This window comes from Coffea eugenioides, chromosome 7, assembly GCF_003713205.1.
Source record: "Coffea eugenioides isolate CCC68of chromosome 7, Ceug_1.0, whole genome shotgun sequence".
In the NCBI taxonomy this organism is placed as follows: domain Eukaryota; kingdom Viridiplantae; phylum Streptophyta; class Magnoliopsida; order Gentianales; family Rubiaceae; genus Coffea; species Coffea eugenioides.
In genome coordinates, this window is record NC_040041.1 from 32,435,770 (window position 1) to 32,455,423 (window position 19,654).

The 19,654-nt window shown below is 37.3% G+C and overlaps 5 protein-coding genes across 5 annotated transcripts; all 5 read right to left on the reverse strand.

Moving 5' to 3' along the window:
* Positions 1–2,210, reverse strand: LOC113777233 (receptor-like protein 9DC3). The gene is made up of 2 exons (XM_027322268.1): positions 455–2,210; positions 1–344 (listed from the first exon to the last, which is right to left on the reverse strand). The coding sequence occupies exons 1-2, from the start codon at positions 2,208–2,210 to the stop codon at positions 1–3; spliced, it is 2,100 nt and encodes a 699-aa protein (XP_027178069.1).
* Positions 2,211–9,961: 7,751 nt separating this feature from the next.
* Positions 9,962–12,273, reverse strand: LOC113777234 (replication factor A protein 1-like). The gene is made up of 10 exons (XM_027322269.1): positions 12,130–12,273; positions 11,763–12,033; positions 11,583–11,679; positions 11,349–11,473; positions 11,171–11,249; positions 10,944–11,073; positions 10,707–10,843; positions 10,481–10,601; positions 10,180–10,408; positions 9,962–10,089 (listed from the first exon to the last, which is right to left on the reverse strand). The coding sequence occupies exons 1-10, from the start codon at positions 12,271–12,273 to the stop codon at positions 9,962–9,964; spliced, it is 1,461 nt and encodes a 486-aa protein (XP_027178070.1).
* A 123-nt stretch (positions 12,274–12,396) lies between these two features.
* LOC113777235 (ATP-dependent DNA helicase PIF1-like) lies at positions 12,397–13,339 on the reverse strand. The gene is made up of 2 exons (XM_027322271.1): positions 13,197–13,339; positions 12,397–13,108 (listed from the first exon to the last, which is right to left on the reverse strand). Exons 1-2 carry the CDS (start codon positions 13,337–13,339, stop codon positions 12,397–12,399), a joined length of 855 nt encoding a protein of 284 aa, XP_027178072.1.
* A 120-nt stretch (positions 13,340–13,459) lies between these two features.
* On the reverse strand, positions 13,460–14,679 carry LOC113777236. Its single transcript, XM_027322272.1, has 2 exons — positions 14,174–14,679; positions 13,460–14,063 (listed from the first exon to the last, which is right to left on the reverse strand). The coding sequence occupies exons 1-2, from the start codon at positions 14,677–14,679 to the stop codon at positions 13,460–13,462; spliced, it is 1,110 nt and encodes a 369-aa protein (XP_027178073.1).
* A 72-nt stretch (positions 14,680–14,751) lies between these two features.
* LOC113777237 lies at positions 14,752–16,796 on the reverse strand. Its single transcript, XM_027322273.1, has 4 exons — positions 15,914–16,796; positions 15,683–15,822; positions 15,482–15,580; positions 14,752–15,429 (listed from the first exon to the last, which is right to left on the reverse strand). Exons 1-4 carry the CDS (start codon positions 16,794–16,796, stop codon positions 14,752–14,754), a joined length of 1,800 nt encoding a protein of 599 aa, XP_027178074.1.
* Between the last annotated feature and the right edge of the window lie 2,858 nt (positions 16,797–19,654).

Below are 19,654 nucleotides of genomic sequence, written 5' to 3' on the forward strand. Positions count from 1 at the left end.
TTAAGTGCCTATGTGGATCCATTTCCTCGGTCGCCTTCGCAGGTTGAACGACTCTTCGACAATCAGTACAAACCATCTTGGTTTTCCAGTCAAGAATACGAGACCTCCCATAACTAATCCGAGCGCTAATCCACAACCATATCCCAGGAGAACAGCTTTCCAAGTGAACCCATCAAAGAATTCAGAATCATCATATTGTTGTTCAGCTTCCCATGGCGTGGCTGGTGGTGGTGCCTCTGTATCTCCACAATCTTTGGCCAGCGGAAATCCACACAAGTCCAAATTCCCTCTGTATGAATCATCTCCAAATGTATCAAAGTGCCTTCCTCGTGGAATGGGTCCGACTAGACGTTTTCCGAAAGGTTTAAGAATTCAAGAAAACCCAGATTCACTAGCTCCCTAGGAATGGTTCCTTCAAGTCGGTTCCATGAGAGGTCCAGAGATTCAAGCATACTCAAATCCCCTAATGCCTTAGGAATTGGGCCACTGAAGTTGTTATGAGAGAGAGTTAGTGTTTGAAGAGAATGAAGGGATCCAATAATCTCGGGAATTTGTCCTTCGAATCTGTTGCTTGAGAAGTCAATCACTGTTCGAGTTATTAGGACTCTTTCAAGACTATACTCCACCCCTTTGATAACCAAACTCACAGAATGGAAGTAATAATGTCCTTTTCCGATAAGAATTGCAGCCCTTCCCATATACTCAACTCCCTTTTGGTCATGCTTTGAACTTTTCATAGCTGTGAAGTTGTTGAGGATTTCCTTAGGTAGAACACCAGTGAGCTCGTTGTGGGATGCATCAATAATTCTCAACAGCGGAAATGGACTTTTCGTCTGACAATTGCCAATTGCTCCGTGAAATCGATTAGATCTCAATATTAGGACCTCTAGATTAGAAAGAATTTCCAACCAAACTGGAAATTTATCACCTATCTTGTTGTTCCCTAAATCAAGGAGTTCCAGATGTTCACAGTGTGCTAAAGATCGTGGCACTGGCCCTTGCAATTGGTTGTCATTCAGCATAAGAAACCGCAGAGAGTTGCCTTTTGAAAATGTTCTGGGAATGGTGCCAAAAAGCCTATTATTTCCCAAATCCATAGTGTCGAGATACTGGCTGGAGTTTCCCAAGCATTGAGGAATTGGGCCAGACAAATTGTTATTTGACAAATCAAGAACCCAATGATGACTTGCGTTACAGATAGAAGGAGGCATTTGGCCCTGAAGTGAGTTGGAACTCACATCTAGAGACACCAGACGTGAAGTGACAGGTAGTTGGTCTATGGTACCAGTCAAAAAGTTATGTGAAAGGTTCAAGTAGAGCAACTGATCCAAAGTCTTAGACATGAACCAGATTGGAATTTTGCTGCGAATCATGTTATTTGAGAGGTCCAGAACTTCTAAACTCTCTGAATTTCTAAGAAACTCTGGAAATTCCTTTATTTGGCAGGAAGACAATCCCAAGGACCCAAAATCTGGATAGGAAATGCTCACATTGTTTGTAGTGTTCCGTGGTGCCTCTCTGTTAAAAGCGTTGTTTTGAAGCTTACTGGAGTCCACAAACAAGTCTTGCCCAACCCCCGTAAAAAGGTTAAATGAAAGGTCAAGGTAAGATAGGGTTGGAATGGTAAAAATTGACGGAGGAATTGAACCGCTTAGTTGATTACCGTAGAGATCTAACTGTTCAAGATGCATAAGGTTGAGAAGTGAGTTCGGAATGTTCCCGGACAATAAATTGTTACTAAGTAACAGCCTGCTTATCTTTTGTGAAATGGAAAATTTATCTGGAATTTTACCTCGAAGATCGTTAAAATCCAGAGATAATTCAGTAAGCTGTGTAAGGTTGCCAATTGATTCGGGAATGGCACCAGAAATTTGACAATAACTTAGATCTAAAGAATTTAAGGACCCTATGCACCCAATTAAATCTGGCAACGCAACGGAGAAATTTGTATGCGATAGGCTCAACTGCCTCAGAGAATTTGAAATGCTGCAGTTCAATTGTGGTAAACTAACAATAAGATTCTCGCTGCCACGTAACAAGAGAACTCGCATATTTGGCAGATGAAAAACATTACTCGGTAGATTACCTCTTGCTCTAGTATCTCTAAGGTCTAGATACGTCAAAGATGAAAAAAAATTCACCCTCAACTCGGATGAGATGTCCACTCTTGAAAGTGACAGCTCTCTTAAATGGGTTAAGTTTTGAAGCATCGCTTCAAAATTGCTAGGTTCATATCTTAGAAACTCATTGTGGGAGAGATCAAGTGAAATTAGAATAGATAGGTGTGATATTTCTAAAGCAACTTCATCTTCGAATTTTGAATATGAGAGATTGAGGTGGGTCAAATTTTTTAGCGAGGCAAATCGGTTTGAAATCCGTGAACCGATGAAATTGTTAAAAGCAAGGTTGAGGCGGCAGAGATGAGAAAGATGAAAAAGGGTAGTGTTTGGTTGGATAACTCCTTGAATTGAAGCTGGCCGCAACTCAGATCCAGCCCAATTACACGACCTGTGAGGTTGTGGCATATCACGCCGTCCCAATTGCAACAATCTGTATCTGCTTTCCAATGTGTTGTCTTTGGATATGAATGCTGACCCGATTCACCACAATATGGAGAAGCATAAGTTGATACGCTAAACATTTCTTTGAATTGAAGCAGTGCAACAGCATCATCATGACGGCACAAATGATCTCCCAAGAAAGTGAAACCGATCACTTCTTCAGGTTGCAATATAAAGGAGAAAAGTAGAGCACTGAAAAACGTTTTTTGTCTCTTCATTCTTGCTTGATAATTTATGATCAGCATAACGGTTTCTATAAAGGTGTGGAGGAGGTCTTATTTAAAGAAAGTTGTAAGAGGTTTTTCTTATAGGTAGAGCCAGGTGATAGTTGAAGTACGTGAAAAAAGAATCCAAAGCTTGAAAAGTAAAATTTTAACTTTTAATTTTGATTCTACCGTCTATTATTACATGGGCAACAACGTATGCAAATGATGAGCAACAAATTGCATCACTTTTTAAACCCAACTAGTTGATGAAATGCCGCAATTATCTAGTCAAATTGGTACAAAGATAGTAACAAATACATTTTTTGGATGCCACCATTTTTTTTCTACAAGGTATATGATTTCATGTTTTCAGTTTATTTTGAAAATAGGATTTAGGTTCGTAAACAACTTGAGTTAAACAAAATGCATTGGGGTCAATTCACGCTTGTAAGCACAAATACAATGTTCCTGTTTCCTGATGCCACATATAAATCTCGAGAACAATATTGTCTAATTTTCTTCAACATTGTCATGCCATCATCAAGTCAGTGAAGAACGTATTCTTATTTTATTTTGGGAGTTAAAAATAAATTCTGCTCAAGCTGTTCGTTTGGCGAAGGCTGGATTTATTGATCATGAAAATGCTTCAAAGTCACTTATCAAACATTTACCTCGACCTTCCTTAAAAAAGAAGAAAAAGAAAAAGCAAAGACATTTACCTACGCCTAAGGACGACCTGTATCAAACCTCTAATCGCTTTTATAGGAAAGGTATTTCTATTTGATGCCCCAAACGTACAGAATAATAACAGATGGAGCTAATTAATTTAGTCAACAAAAGTTTAAAATTTCTATACAAAAATAATAAGGGGATAGTGTGATAAAATGCGACAACTGTAGGAGGTTAAAAAGTAATTTAGTGTTTTTTGTCTTTTTTTCGTTAAACAAAATTTTTGTATCATGGTCACTATGTATTGGAAGGAATATCCATTGGAGAAAGAAGATTTTAGGAATTGAAATTCAGAGGAAGACTACAGTTCGTCAAAATTCTTTTTGTGCCCACAACTATGACTACGCGTCCAGTTCATCATAGACCTGACATTTCACGTTTTCTCCAGTCAAAAAACAATTAAGGTTTCCCCAGGACGTACTAATTTGTAGCCCACCACCCGAACAAGATAAGAGCAGTGCATGAATTAGAGCTGTATAAGTTTGAATAACCTTAAAAGTAAAATCTTCTTGTTTGAAGATTTTAGGGTGAATTCTCAAAGGGGCCTCTCTTCTTTAACCTTCGACTCCACAGAACAGAGCTCTAGTGTGAATAACTATAAGGCTGTTGACTTCAACGCACGTTTAAAAAAATATGAAGTGGAATATGCATGTCCTCCCATACTGAAAAATTATACTGCCTCTGCCAATGCCGGTCCATGAAAAATATGCATGTAACTATTGCAATGAAGTGGAATAAACTAATTATTTAAGCTTTACAATTAACATCAGCGCTACAATAAGCAGTTGATATGGTGTCTGATAGACCTCGAGCATCAGCCATTTCTGAGATAATTTCTAAACATGTTTCTCAATTACCTTTTTGTCTCAAATATGTCATTAGCATAAAACTTATTATAGTAATAAAATTTTCCAAAGAGTAAAATTTTACAGACTAGTAATGGAGCACGTGAATATGATGCTTTTAGATTTTGTTCCTTTAAAATTTTTAGAAAATCAATTATTTTGAAGGAATAAATGTAATTGAGACAAAATAATATATGATATTTAATATTTATATTATTTTATATTTTTTCTGAACTTAGTTTGCCCCAACCAATACAAATGCACAAGCAATAAATCATTCTTTGTTCCAAGAGCACTTTTATTTTGTAACAATATCAATATTTTTGTTTTTTAATTAAATTTAGATGACCTAAATTTTTTTATGCCATTTGAGTTTGAATAATTTGTTGCTCCCCTTTAAATCATTCTATGAATTGTTTATTAGTTTTAGTGAGATTTTCTAATAATTATTTTTTTTTTGCTAAAGGTGGATTGTAAAATGATATATAGTGCTATTATAACAGTATCTAAATATATTGAAATTCCATTGTTCAAATTTAAATAGCTTAACTTTGAAGAGAAATATTTTGATTTGGTGAAACTTGTTTGTATTTCTTACTAATGATATGTTTTATGATTATAGAGTTTATATGATGAAAAATTGCAAGATGTTGAGATTATTTATTATATAATAGTCAAACTCAACTTGGATATATTTTTATTCACCTTTCAAGTACTCATTGAAATTGATATTTTATAAAAAAAAATATTTCTTGGCTTAATTCACGATAACTCAAAGGGATGTTTCAACTTTTTAATTATTATTATGATTGGCATTGATGAATATAATATTCATTAATTGTAGTTTAATAATGTTAGCTGTTATAAGAATATGATTGATAAAGTTCATTAGATTTAATCTTTATTGCAATCTAAATAAATAAATTCCCAACATAAAACTCTTTGCCTACCTTGGCACTCCATTTTCAATTATATTTTGTATTAAACTTTTTTTTTTTACTCAATACTAATATATGAATATTAAAAAAGGTACTCTTAAGGTTTAATTCACTTGTATCCAAAAAATAAAAGATTCATGGTACTTTTTAAGAGATTCATCGTACCAATTTGTTATGTTTTGTTTCATGTTTGAAGTACTTTTTAACTTGGATTTTGTAAATAAAATTTGTTCTTCTTTCTTTTGGTAAATAAAAAAGTAAGGAATCTTTCATTTTGTAACTGCTAGCATGTTTGATATTATTTATTAATGATAAAATGAAAGCAATTTGTCCATTTATTAGAGAGGAATGTAATTTTGGCATCACAAAAACTAACATCATTATTTGCTTATACTATTAACCACTAAGATTCACCATAATTTTTATAATTTATAAATAAAATTTGTTCTTCTTTTTTCGATTTAATTCACTATAAATCAAGGGAATGTTTTTCATTCTTGTAATTGTTGGCATAATTGATAGTAATTATTGATGAAATGCAATGAATTGGTTATTTTTGTTCTGGTTTAATTCACCAAAATCACAATAATACAAGGAATGTTTATTTGTAACCATTAGCATAATTCTTATTAATTATTATTAAGGAAATGCAATGTAATCCATCCATTTATTAGTGTAAAGGAGAATATAGGTATCATAAAAACTATGATTAGTTTTTCCTTACACCCGTATTAAAGACTTATCATGCTTTTTATATAGTAATACTTGGGGGGAAAAGCCCACGCAACGTGTGGGAGTTTAGTGCCTAAAATTAAAGATGGTTAATAATTATTATTTGGCATTTTCTAGTATAAGAATTGAAGTATGACAATTTTATTATGTGATATTAAATTAAAAAAAATCATAAGTTACATATTGAGTTAAAAAATACAATATGCAATAAAACATAATTATAAGATACGATCAACTACTTTGCATCTAACCTTGTATAATAAAAGACCTATTAACATTTGTTATTTAGTTTGGATTTGATCTTGCTATGAGGGCAATCCACCACATTATCTTGTCATATAAGTGAGATTTGAACAATTAGCATACTTGAAGAAATCATTGCTAGTAGGATTTCGGTTCTTGCAAGCCAAATTCTTGAATTTATATTGATTCCAATGACATATATCATCACGAGGCCTTCACATTGAGCAAGCAATTAATTATAATTTATTGTATGATTTAGGATATATAGCAAAGTATCTCCTTCTCGATAGGGGTTACAATCACGAAATATCAGTTTTGTGTTAGTTGCAAAGATATACAACAACTAACATGCTAATTTAGAGGAATAATTACCTAAAAAAAGTACTAAAGCATCTTAATCCACTCAATTTAAGAAAAACAATTAAAAGTAATGAGGTACATACTTTAGATTTGTAGCCAAATAGTTTTAAGTAGATAGTTAAACATATTGGCAAATCAGATGAAGTGAAAAATTGTCTAAATGGAATTGTCAATAAAGTAGCAAACGATTTGAAAATTACCCTAACTAATAGTTAAAACAACAAAAGAAGTAGATGCAATTTATAGATGGGAAAATTTATGATGATAAACTTATTTTAAACCATAAATAACAATTAACAAATGTGGTCTCTTCCTTATTAAGCTTGTCTAACATGGGCAATTAAATTAAAATACTAAAAAATTATTGCACATACAACTTGCAAAATTACAAATTTTTTACAACCAAAAAGTAGATTAGTTAAAGAAAACATACCTATTGAAAAAGGTGTTGGAAGAAGAGTAACTAATGTAACAACATCCGAATTCAATATGCTGCATGACTGTGGCAGAACAAAACCTATAAGCAAATGAAATGAATTTGAATGGATGGGGGTTACTATGATAACGGCCAAGAAACCAGACTTCTCTACTAATTGACATTAATTGTGTCTTAACATCTATATATCATAACTTTGCAAATAACTGATGAAAAAGGCTTTAAGAAATTAAAAGACTTAGATGTTAATACAATTAAATGATTAGAAGGGCTTTTATGTAATTTCACTAAAATACAAGCTGAATTCAGTTATACCCAATGTTTAATCGGATATCAAACAATGTCACATATCAAACTTACCCCAAGCTTTAAGTGTTTAAAAGGACATCCAAGTAATTACAACAAAACTAAATTAGTTATAAAGACTCATATTTAATACTCTAATTGCACTTCAAAAACTCTCACATTTCTAAAAAAGCCCCATTCTTGCTGTTGAAATTCAAGGCCTAGATTCATTCTTATATAATACTAGGAGGGGTTCACCGCGCCATGCGCGGTGTTAGTTTCATGTTGCCCAGAAAATGCCCAATTTTCAAGTGAAGATATCACAAATCGCATGGGGTGTATTTAAGTTCTTTGGTTACGAAATGATTAAATTTTTAAATAAGCGATGTTGTAGGAAAATGTGAGTAAATAAAGGTTTGCATTTAACACGGCGTTAAGGAAAAGATCGAAAAGAAAACAATTTTGGTGAATAAAATTGAAGCCCATAATAGATGTTAGGCATTTATAATATATTTGCTACATGTTTAATTTCATTGCAATGCAGTTATATTTAGCAGGAATGAAGAATGCGGTTCAACGAAATAAAAAACTGAAACATATGCGATGGAGAGGTTGAAGGTAAGAGGGAACTTCGGTTACAGAGAAAACATACTGCAGAAGTTAGGTACAAGCAGGACAATTAGAATAAATTTTGAAGGTGCAAGACCATGGAAAGACTCTCTCGACTCCATTATCGTCAAAGACTGCAAGCGTGAAGGTAGTTGATGATTCTGGAATGAAGACAAGGACTTCATTGTGTTGTAACTGATGTTGAAGAACGAAGCTTCTCCAATTTGTTTTTAGCTTTTTCCCTTTTACACCTATTGATGTAATTTTCTCTCCAGTTCTAATAAGAAGTGTTGGAGTTCTTTGTTCATTAACAAAGCGATCGACGAATCTTGGAATTTTCTGATACAAAAAGAATGAAAGTCAGATCCGAGAACATAATATATAGCTTTGGTTTAAAGTAATGCAGTAAGAGATGGAAAAAGAAACAGTGTATAGATAGGTTACCAATGTGTTTGGGGCTGCTGTATTGAAGGTTTGATATAAGCAAACTGAATCAACGAGATTTTGGGTTAAAGCTGGGTTTATTGATGAAGCAACTAACCGCTGAATTTTTATAGAAGCGGCACTATCTGAAGTTATTTAGCAGATAATAAATTAGAGAAGATTTTACTACAACTAACTGCATGATATAAAGGTTGGCATAAACTGACCTTGTGCATGAGCACCAACAGCCTGCAATAAATTTGGTAATGGGACTGTCCAAGATAGGTAAACCTGTTCTTGCAGCTCGGAAAAGTGTATGACATCAAAGATGAGATCGCCGGCATGTCGTAGAAGCAACATATCATGTTTGTTTGCAATATTTTCATGGTAATATTCATCCCAGCCTTCTTGAAATGAACGATCACCGACTACAACAGGCCATTTATAAGTTCCGTGCCTGAGAATAATTGTATTATGCTGGTGCTGAGTAAGTAATACCTTGAATTGAGCAGGTAGAATCTGCATTTTAGGAGATAAAAATAGGAAATGTCAAAAGAACATATATATCTACACTGCACATTGCTAACAAGTAATTTCTATCGCATAGAAGAAAATTAGACCTCTCCTCTATGATTGCATTTCTGTAGAAAACAACAGGCCATTGAGCTGCTATTTGTTAGTCCATAGGTAGATGGACCTTCTGCCATTGTTGTGATCGGGGAAGCTAATTTAAAAAAAGTGGCAAAGATGCAGTCATATGAAGGCAAAGGGAACAAGTGAACCTTAGGGATAATCTGAGGGAAGTAAGTAGAAAGGTTAACTTGAAGTGTTTTGTTTGGGATGTATGAGCTATTCAAGAAGTAGCTATATATAAATAATGAATGGGTAACAGAGTTTTTTTAGTAAATTTGTTTATGGCCAGGCTGGCTCTAGTTCTTCTCATAGCTGAGTGGTTCAATGTTTCGTCACATCAAAGAAGTAGAACAGGTTAATATTAAAAGAAGTGACTGGTAAGGTCACAGCTAAGAAGTGAATGCAGAGCAGGGTAATATCTATTGTATAACACAGTTATGGTGGCGAAGAAAGTAGAGTTTCTGCAAAGGAACTGAAGGCTGCACAACTACACAATTTAAGGCTAATAGATATAATAAGTCTGAGCTGCTGAGCAGAGTGAGTGGAGCTGACAATAGTAGGTGCGATATTTAATAAGAGATTTATGAGAAGGAGAAAATTTGAATAGCTTTGATAAAAGCATTCAGTAAAAGCTGGCGCATAACAGATAGTACATTCACCACAAGGTCAGTTAATAAGCTAAATAGAGTAGAAGGTGAATTCAAAGGACCCTGTGGACAGTACATAACAGCTGTAAAACATCAATTCAAAATACATAACTGGTGCTGATTGCAGATTATCAGTTAACGTAAAATGTTTAACATCAAAAGCAGTTTAAGGGGCATTGATGAACAAAAGACATCTTTAATTAATACATCAATGACTCTTCGAGGAAGACAAAAGCAACCTTGCAAAAATATAGGATAGCATGGTAGGCATAGAAAGCACAGATTTGGTCGATAAAAGGGGCAACAGTAACAAGTTAGTTGATTCTTTGCTTTTTGCTAGAGCTGCATTCTGCATTTTCATCTTCTTTAGCTTCAGTGGTCTGCGGTTCATCAAACCTTTCAGAAAGGCAAACACAAACTTTTGAACGAGCGCTACTCTCTCCTGCGACCATATTTGTTTGATATGTCACATGATTCAGTTGAAGTAAAATATAAATGCAGGAAGCTAAATTGTGTAGTGCTTGTGAGTTACCTGGAGTCCCGACCTGTATAGTGTCAGATTCTTTGCTAGGAAAAGGAGGGGCATCTTTCGCTTCACTTGTTAACTGTGCAGAATTGGCATCATCATTGATTTCAGAGTAGTATATAATTGTGTAGCGCTGCCTTGCGTCTGCCAGCTGCGTTTGCACAGGTTTGATGTGAAGCAGAAACGTCTTTGAACTGAGCTCCTTGTGGACAAACTCGAGGGGAAGTGCAACATTCTGTTAAGGGAACGAAAAGTCAGAATAAAAAGTATAGAATACCTTTATCATCAAGATTTAGGGAGCAAGAACCTCATTAAAGTGTTGCATTGCTTCCAGCGCACTAAACGTGAGTAAGTTCTCTGCTAATTCGCCAAATATTGAAGCTGGTATCATGCCGGTGCTATCGATCAAATCAACATCAAAGCGGCATCTAAAAATAGGCACACAATATGCAGCAATTCATATTTTTTTATGTGAAACAGCATTAGATAGCAGCAAATACAAACCAATACATTACAGGTATATTTTTTAGCACCTAGGTACTGCAGGATGTTTCTCTTTGCACGAATTACAGGTAAACTCAACTTGATAGGCTGCTGCTGTAGCTCGGCAACAGTTCTTATAGCTCATGTACCAATATTTCTGGAAGATATGCTCAAAAGAGAACTGTACCTTCACCCATATAGTCTTAAAGACGAGCAAGCATGAGTAAAAAAAGACGATTGCACATGAAAAGAGCATGAAAACAGGGCAAGATGTTTGAGTTCCAAACCTTTTGTGACGAAGTTATGTTACAAATCCAGGTAGTTTTTTGATCTGATTTTAATGACAGCTGTGGATTATATTCAATATAGTCCTTTTTTTCGGCAGCTTCTTTAAGCAACTTAGTGTTCCTTAATGCCCTGGGTGAAAGGAGACATAAAAAGTATTAAGACTGAAAGTGGGGACAGAATTTAGAGCTAAACTGTATAGAGGTCGATGATTTGAAATATATCGCACCAGTTCTTGAGTTCTCTTGCCTCTTGTATAGGTGGATCAACAAGAATTGCTGAATCAAACCAAGTACCAAGTGCGACTCCTGTACGACGAAAGTAAAGTACACATTTCTTTACAGGTGTTGTAGGCAGGTAGAAAAGGCTAAACAGTAAAAACGTTAAAAGCTAAAATTGGAACAGACCATTATAGTTGTTCACTCTAACTCTGCGAGCAATGATGACAGGATAGCTGTGAAGTTTAGATAGTATTTCTTGTCCTTCATTAGCCAGAAAACTATCCCACAGAGACAGGAGTACCGTCTGCGATCTGTGCTCGTGATAATAGTTAACAGTTACAAACTGGAAAAAATGGTTGCAGAGAAAAAGAAATAAAGGTAGTGTGAAGTTTTGCATAAACTGAGAATTGAAGCTCTTACTGTTCATTAAGAAGGACAAATTTCTGAACATCTGATTGCTTTGAGTTTTTGGTAACAGTTTTCTTCTCAAGCGCACTAATCACAACTCCCAGCACGTCTATGAACAATACAGAGAATGGGATTATGAAAAACTTTGGCCAGAACGTAAACATATTAAGAGCAAAGCATTGAAAGACTTACCCACTGATTTAGTTCTGTCATCCATGTATTGAACTAAGTCAGTAAACTTTGAATACCAGAATTTTACAGGCATGACTTCATCATCATCAGCAATTTCGTCAATGACAGTCTTGGTGCTGATAACCCATTGAACGGTGAGCTCAGATGTCTGGAAATTTGGTGGTATGGTTCTGACCTCAGCATTGGATATTTTATATTTTTTATAGACCTGCAAAATGCTGCTCATTCTAGGAATGTCATCATTGAAGATGATTCCTTTGACTCTTGATCCCTACGTAAAGAGGTGAAGTTAATGCAGCATAAAGAAATCAAAACAATAGTGCACTTAAATGCTAGAATCTAAACTTGAGCACTGGCTTCAACTAACCTCTGAATCATAGAAAACAAATTTCTGCTTTCTTGTTGGCGTTCCCATTGACCCTGTGATCTGTTGCTTTTCTTGAACAGTGACGATGCAGCTCCAATTTTTCATGTGAGGCATGATATCTCGCATTGGCAGCAAGTTAGCCATCCTACAAAAACATAGGTTGATGGATAAACGAACAGGAACTAAAAGATAAAAAAAACACAGTAATCCAACACCGAAAAATCTGTATGGCGAGCTTACTTTAGGATAAACCAAGCAGAAAATGGTTTAGGCTTGAGCTAATCTAAAAATTTCATCAAAGACAACATTTCGAGTTTTGCAATCTACTTTTGTGTCATCAAATGTTCCAGGAACAAGAAGAACTTTAACTTTGGCAGCGGTCTTGGCTCTGGACAGAGCAACATACAGCTGGCCATGAGAAAAAACTGGTTCCCGTAGATAGATGCCGACGTAGTCAAGAGTTTGGCCTTGCGATTTATTGATAGTTAAAGCGAAGCAAAGGCGGACAGGAAATTGTGTTCTTATGAATGGAATCCCATTTTTGTCATTGTTAGGCGTCTGAAGAGGTATCCTTGGAATGAAAACTCTTTTTCCTCGATGATGGCCAAAAACAATCTCAACAGAAATTGTGTGCTGGCCAAGTTCCCTACATATTAACCTTGTGCCATTGCAAAGGCCTTTAGCTAGATTTAGATTTCTTAGAAGCATCAGTGGACAGTTTTCCTTCAACAGCAACTTATGAGGATGAAGACCTTTAGGATTCTGAGAATTGAGGAAGTCCTCGTAATCACCTTGGTGTCGCTGATCAACAGTCTTGTCGGAGCTAATATAAGTTTGAAGGCTTCCAGGAAATCTCCTAATCATTATTTCATTGAGCTCATCAACTGGGCTATTTTTAGGCGCAAGGATACACCTATTTATTAGGTTATAATGATCTTGCAAATAGGTGTTCAAATCTGGAAAGACACTTTCTAGTAACCTGTGTAAAAGAAGCTGCATTGATAATGGGAAGCAGGAGGAATAGCTGCTAAACAAAAACTAAATTTGATTGTATGTACCCAGCTAACCTGTTTAAGGACTTCTCTTTATCGTAATAAGGAATAACTATATCTGATGATAAAGTTATTTCGCCCTCATCATCAACAGGCTCTCTTCCCTCTCCTACTCTTAGAAGGAATCGTGAAAATTCAGGATCAAACATAGCTCGCATATTTTGTGTGAGTCGGATTTTGTGCAGTTTAGGCCACAGAGGAGAAATGGGAAAGGTCGACTGGATGAGAACTTGTTTAGTTGCTTGTTTAATCACAGGCAGAGTCTGTCGAAAATCTCCTCAAAAAACTATTACCTTTCCTCCAAAAGGTAAATCTGAGTCCATTAAATCCTTCAGCAATTCATCGAAGGCTTCAATTGTGTCCCGCTTAGCCATTGAAGCCTCATCCCACAAAATAAGCTTAGATTCTGAAATGAGCTTTGCAGCAGAACTTTGCTTACTAAGCTGGCAACTCTTACCTTTCGAGAAATCAAGCGGTATCTTGAATCTCGAGTGAGCTGTCCTTCCACCAGGAAGGATTGATGCTGCAATTCCAGATGTTGTCACTGCAATTGCAACATGGTTCTGTGACCGTAAGGTCGCGAGAAGCGACCGATACAGGAACGTTTTACCGGTGCCGCCGGGGCCATCAACGAAAAAAGCCTGGCCTTCTAAGGAAAAACATGCTGCTAGGATTAGATCATAGGCATGTTTTTGCTCAGAATTTAGCATCTGAGGCAAAAGCAGATCCTTAGGTGTCACTGCTAAGCTTCTCTCACTTTGAATCTCCTTTGTTAACCGTTCAGTATAATCGCATGTAAAATCGTCAGAGACAAAGTGGAAATCAGTAATGGTTTTCCCCATTTGTTCAAGTGAACTGTTAATATCTTGCAAAACTTTCCGTCTAATTTCAGGTGAAGAAAAGCCATGGAGTGGCTACTGGTGATGATAGTCAGCAGAAAGCTCATGTTCAAATTTTTCCCAAAGCGATTAGGATTTGTTGGAGAACAGTACACAAGGAGAGTGGCAAACAATAGCCTCAATGAAGATGGCATTTGAAATGCTATCGCTTCCTGAAGTGTCTCCTCTATATACGCATCGGATTGTAGAAGGCCAAGAGCTAAAGCAGCTTCTCTAAAAGAATCTAATTTCTGTGCATTAACAGTCAAAAGGTCTTCAAAAGAGGTCGGGCCAGCAATGTGTGTCAAAAGCAACCTCAAATAATATCTTTCTCCTTCCTTTGGACTAACAGTGACCATACGACCAATCACCTTTCGACGCTTTCTTTCAGTCCACTCTTTGTATTTACCAGACCAAACAAAATGCTCAGGAAAATTTCTGTACAAGCATTTCAGATTCTGTGCTCTGGGATTGGTTCTGTTCATGCGAAAAAACTGAGTTAACATTGTCTTAGAAAAGTCAATTTTACTCAGTAATTGCAGCAAGTCAGAGTTCTTGTCAAAGGAAATGAATTGCTGATCTGGAAGGTGAATCTGAAGGGTGTAAACTGCCGGGGTCATTTCGCTCAGCTTAAATTCATAAATGCGCCAAAAAGCTTCTGGAGGTGAAACCCATCTACCTTTCTGGAAGTCTCATATTTCATCAATAGCATCCGCTGATGCACAGGAAATAATCTTAAAGCTCACTTGATCGTGTCCTTTGAAAACATACTTATACAAGTACTTCACAAGCTTAAGAGTAGAACAAATTTCGACATTGATGTGGCAATCAAATAAAGCAAGCAGGTAAGGGTTGTAAGGCACAACCCACCTATTATGAAGAGTAAATCTACGGACCTTCACTCTTTTGCCATCATCCCTTCTCCTATAACACGGATAGGTATCCTCACCATGAGTCGTCTGAGAACAAAAGCTCTTTGGATAGTGATTTTTGCAGGTTCCATCTCTCATACAAGGACAAGATGTATCCATGGCTCCGCAAGGACCATGGATCATATGTTTCACAACAAGAGAATACAAGTGAGGATATCTATCTTTGTCGGGCAACTCAGCACAAACTACTTTGTCGTACGACTCTGGATTAAGCAGCTTATGACCAGGTTTTAAGATTAATAATAAATGGGCATGAGGAAAGCCGCGTTTCTGAAATTCAATCACGTAAACACACGCTGAAACCTCGCCGAAGATCTGCTTATTCAGAATTTCTGCTTTAAGCATTTCAAACTTGGCTTTAAAAACTCTAGCAAGAAGGTCTGGCCGATCCTGAGGTTTTTCATGGTATTTCCAATTTTTCTTGAATTTCTTTCCATGCTGGATTACACGTCATTGTAAGAAAAATGTCTGATTTTTCATATTTTTGTACGAGTGCCATCGCATCTAGGTAACGACGCCTCATATCCCTGGGACCACCTATAAAGGAAACTGGAAGAATGACCTTACGACCAACCTTAGAAGCAGCAATCTGGCCAACAGAAACACTGTCAAGAACTCCTTGCAGAATTTCGGAATGTATATTGTTTTATCGATGCCTATGAAAGTCAAGCCTACATGTTTCGATCTTGACATAAGCATCAACTGAAAACTGCTGTAGCAGCCTAAGAGTGTGTAACAGCATTGACTCATCATCGTCCCTTATTTGGAACCTATAACAGTAGTACTCCCTAGCAGATACAGTACCTTCCTCTGTTTTTCCTCGGTCAGCAGCTATAAAGAAGGAAAAGATGTTGTACATGGTTAGATAATGTAACGCAATGGGTAGGTTCAGCAGTTTATAAGAAGAGAGAAATGTGCTCGCCTCTTTGTTCTAAATCGATTAACTCCGATGAGGAGTTAACTGAAGTTGGATCAATGTTAATATCATCCTCACAAGCGTCCCCTCCTCTTTTCCTCTTGCAAAGTCTTTTAATTCCATGGTGCCAGCCACACTCACCACGAGGGAAAAGGAGAGGGTACTGTAAAGGGTCGTAACAGCCATAGTAATGTTGAATCCTATGGCTACCAGCCGAGCGAGAATAAACCTGAATATGAGCGTGCCTATCGGACGACTGATCTTCACTTTCAGTCCATATAGCTGCTACTTGCGAGGCTGAGGGAAGGTTATATACTCGCTGGTCATGTGAAGGATAACAATTAAGGATAATGTTCAGGTTGTCAAGGAGTGGAACATCCCTAAGGCCTTTAAAGAACCGAGCATAAGGATTGTCAGAAAGAACGCGCATAAGCAATTTTAAAGTGCTTTCGCGTAGTTTATCTGAGTTACGAAGCCTCTTTGTTAATTCCTCAGCAGTGTCAAAAAAATATAATTGGATTCCAGATGGTCGATCACCTAAGTGAACAAGACCATCAAGAAAGTGGTAAACCTGACCTTGAACACGGAAGGTATAGACACCTTTTGTGTTCTTTGTTAATTCAGAGTCATACTTTGCGGCAAAAGATGTAAAGCCAAGGTTGTTGTTATAAGTGCGAACAATGGTTCTAAAGTGAGCACTCTCTTCATTGTTGCCAATGAATAAACGTTTCAAATCGTAAGGCATTGGAGGAGCAACGATAGAGATCTCTCCTCCTGAACAGCAAAAGGAAGGAGGTTCCAAATGGAACCTTTTTGCTCCACAATGCTGACAATTAGGAGCACGAGGCAGAACCAGAGATGCATCGGGAATATTGCCAAGGCGAGACATGGTTGAATGTGCACGAGCTCATTTTTTCGCTGCAGTTTTATTGCGCACACGAACGAGTTTATTAATTATGACTGGTGAGCTGGATAAATCAGGATGGAAGGCAACAAACGGTTAAAGAGAATCAGGAGCAAATCCAAACCTGAGTTGCAGTTGTTTACAGATTTAGGGGTGCTGCGTTTTCTGTAACGGGAGCGAACAATAGATGGATCAGAAGAAGGAGCTACTTTTCTGGTTTTTTTCTTCAAGTGACCAGATGTTGGTTCACACCTGGACACCTCCTCTGTGTGAGCACGAAAGTTATCTGCGAATTGTACAACCGAATAAGGTAGGCAAAAGAGTCCTAATTCCCTTAAAGGAACACCGGCTAACAAAGGAAGAAGGCTTCCGGAAGGCCAGGATATAAAGTTGTTTATTTAGCATTTATAGCCTGGCTGAAACAGACCAGGAGGTTTGCAAACACAGGGTATATGGTAAGACAAGACAGTACCTTCGCAAGGTTGTTCTAAAGGAGAATCTGGGATTTCAGCAGACAAAGAATGACTCGCAGAAGCATTTTCTTTTGGAATCGATCGTTCAGAGTTCTTAAGAGATGAATCCAAAGGAAATAAGCCTAGCATAACTTCAGGATGTGAAAGGTTCACAGATTGTTCATTTTCAGGCCGAAGGGAGAATACGTGCTTATGTTTTCCTCTACCTGGTTCATCACTGAGTTCTGTTCCAAAGGAGGGGATAGGATGACCAGTAAATGAACCAGATGGCTGACACGACATGAAATCTAATCCCTCTCTAACCGCAAAGTCATCATCAGCTGGAAACACAACATGTGTATTTCCCAACGACTGAGAATGAGCAGCCGTAGGATCCTCAGTATGACATGGCATATGATGAGCATTTGGGAATGACACACCAGTTTGCACATATCCTAATGGGACCTTGCGAACACGAGGAGCTGGAGTTTTTCCAGCTTTCTTGGAGGCCCGATTTTGCCTCCGAGAGCGCAGAAGTTCCTTTTTCTTCAGAGGCGGCATTTCTGCATATTTTTTGCGGCGCATAGCATTCCTATCCATCTGATTGGTACACACTTGAGTAGGCGAAAAGAAAGTCAAACGCACACGTCTAATACACGACTACAGCGGTAACTAAATAAGTAAGAAGGAGGGCAAAGTTCAACCAAGATTGACCCATAAAAATAGAGGAAGAAAAGCTAAAGTGCAGCTCTTACACAGGAGAATGAAACTCAGCAGACATAAAAAAAGAAAGATAAGTGCAGTCCTTACACAGAACGATGGAATTCAGTAAGTATAATTATTAAAAAGGAAAAGAGCGAAGCAAAGGTAAAGCACAGGCCTCAGACAGGAGCATGGAACAGAGCACATAAGGAAAAGCAGATAAAAGTTCGAGCCAAGCTGGTAACATTTAAAAGCGAAGCAATAAAACCACGTAGCAAATGATTATTGGAGAGGAGCAAGGTAAAAGCACATACGGAAGGGAGGATAAGTAATGTCACCTTAACCTTAAGCCTCTATCAGCCAACAACAGAGCAACAAAGAAGAGGACAGAACCTGCTTCAGCATCCAATAAACCAACAAGAGGAAAAAAGGGTAAGAAGATACAATTCCAAAGAGTAAAATGCGGTACAACAAGCATTCCTTACAGCTAAATCTGAAAGCTCTTAATAAGATGGATGGTAGGTTTATTTTTACAAGCATTTCTGAAGGGGGGGGGAAGATAACCTCTTAATAAGTATTTCAGAAACAGTAATCCTTACAAGCATTTCTCACAAAAATAGATCCCTCATGTAAGAGAGGGAGGGGTACGCTTCAGAATGCTCACTAAGAGCTTAAAAATAGGTAGAAGGCGGGGAAGGATAACTTGCACGCAGTAAGAGTAGCAGGGCAAAACGCGAAGAAAGCACAGCAATGCAAGAAGTGTTCACAGGGGGAACAGGGGAAAAGCAGGGGAAAAGGTTCTGGTAGAAAAAACCAAATTTAAATAGGGCGAATGAGGGAAAAGGGAAGAAGCAAAATGAGGAGAAAAGCAAATCAAAGAGGCAATTAAACAGTAACAACTCAAGAGAGCATAAAATTTAGCCGCTAAAAAAAACAAATAACCACGACAATGCACACAACGGTCTCAGAATGAGCTAAAATCAAACAATAACAACAGAATTAAACCTTATGCAAGAAGGCAGCAACACAACAGCTCTCAGAAAGGCTTGGAAAAGCGGGGGAAAGAAAGAAGGCAATAGCCCAGAATGAAAAAGCAAGCAACTGAAGGGCAAGGAAAAAAGAGCAATGGAAATGAGGCACAATTACCGCGGTGCATGATGACGAAAGCTGGAAAAGGCGAAATTAGGAGGTTAGGAACCCCAGCATACATCGGACAAACAAAGAGCTTCCGGTCTTGTCAATCATCAAAGAAGAAAAGAGGAAAAAGTGTTTTTTCGGTAGCTCTATAGAGCAGAGCTGAAGTTTCTTTCTCACCAAAGCGCAAAGAGAAGGAAGAAACTCAGTAAGATGCAACGGTGCATCTGATTCTAAAGGAAGGGCAGTATCGTCAAATCACACCAACCACATTGAGCCCATCACCAAACAGCTATCATCAATCAATCCATCACCAGCCGCCAATCTCACTCAGCTGGCAACGTTTATTGTCAAAACCGAAGGTCCTTCTTCTTCTCTCTCGGACAAAAGCAAGACAAGAAGAATTACACTTCCCAGCAAGAGCACACGAGGCCCACGCGATTGACGACCAAATCTCAGCCAAAAAACCGAAGGTCCTTCTTCTTCTTCTCTCGGACAAAAGCAAGAGAAGAAGAATTACACTTCCCAGCAAGAGCACACAAGTCCCACGCGATT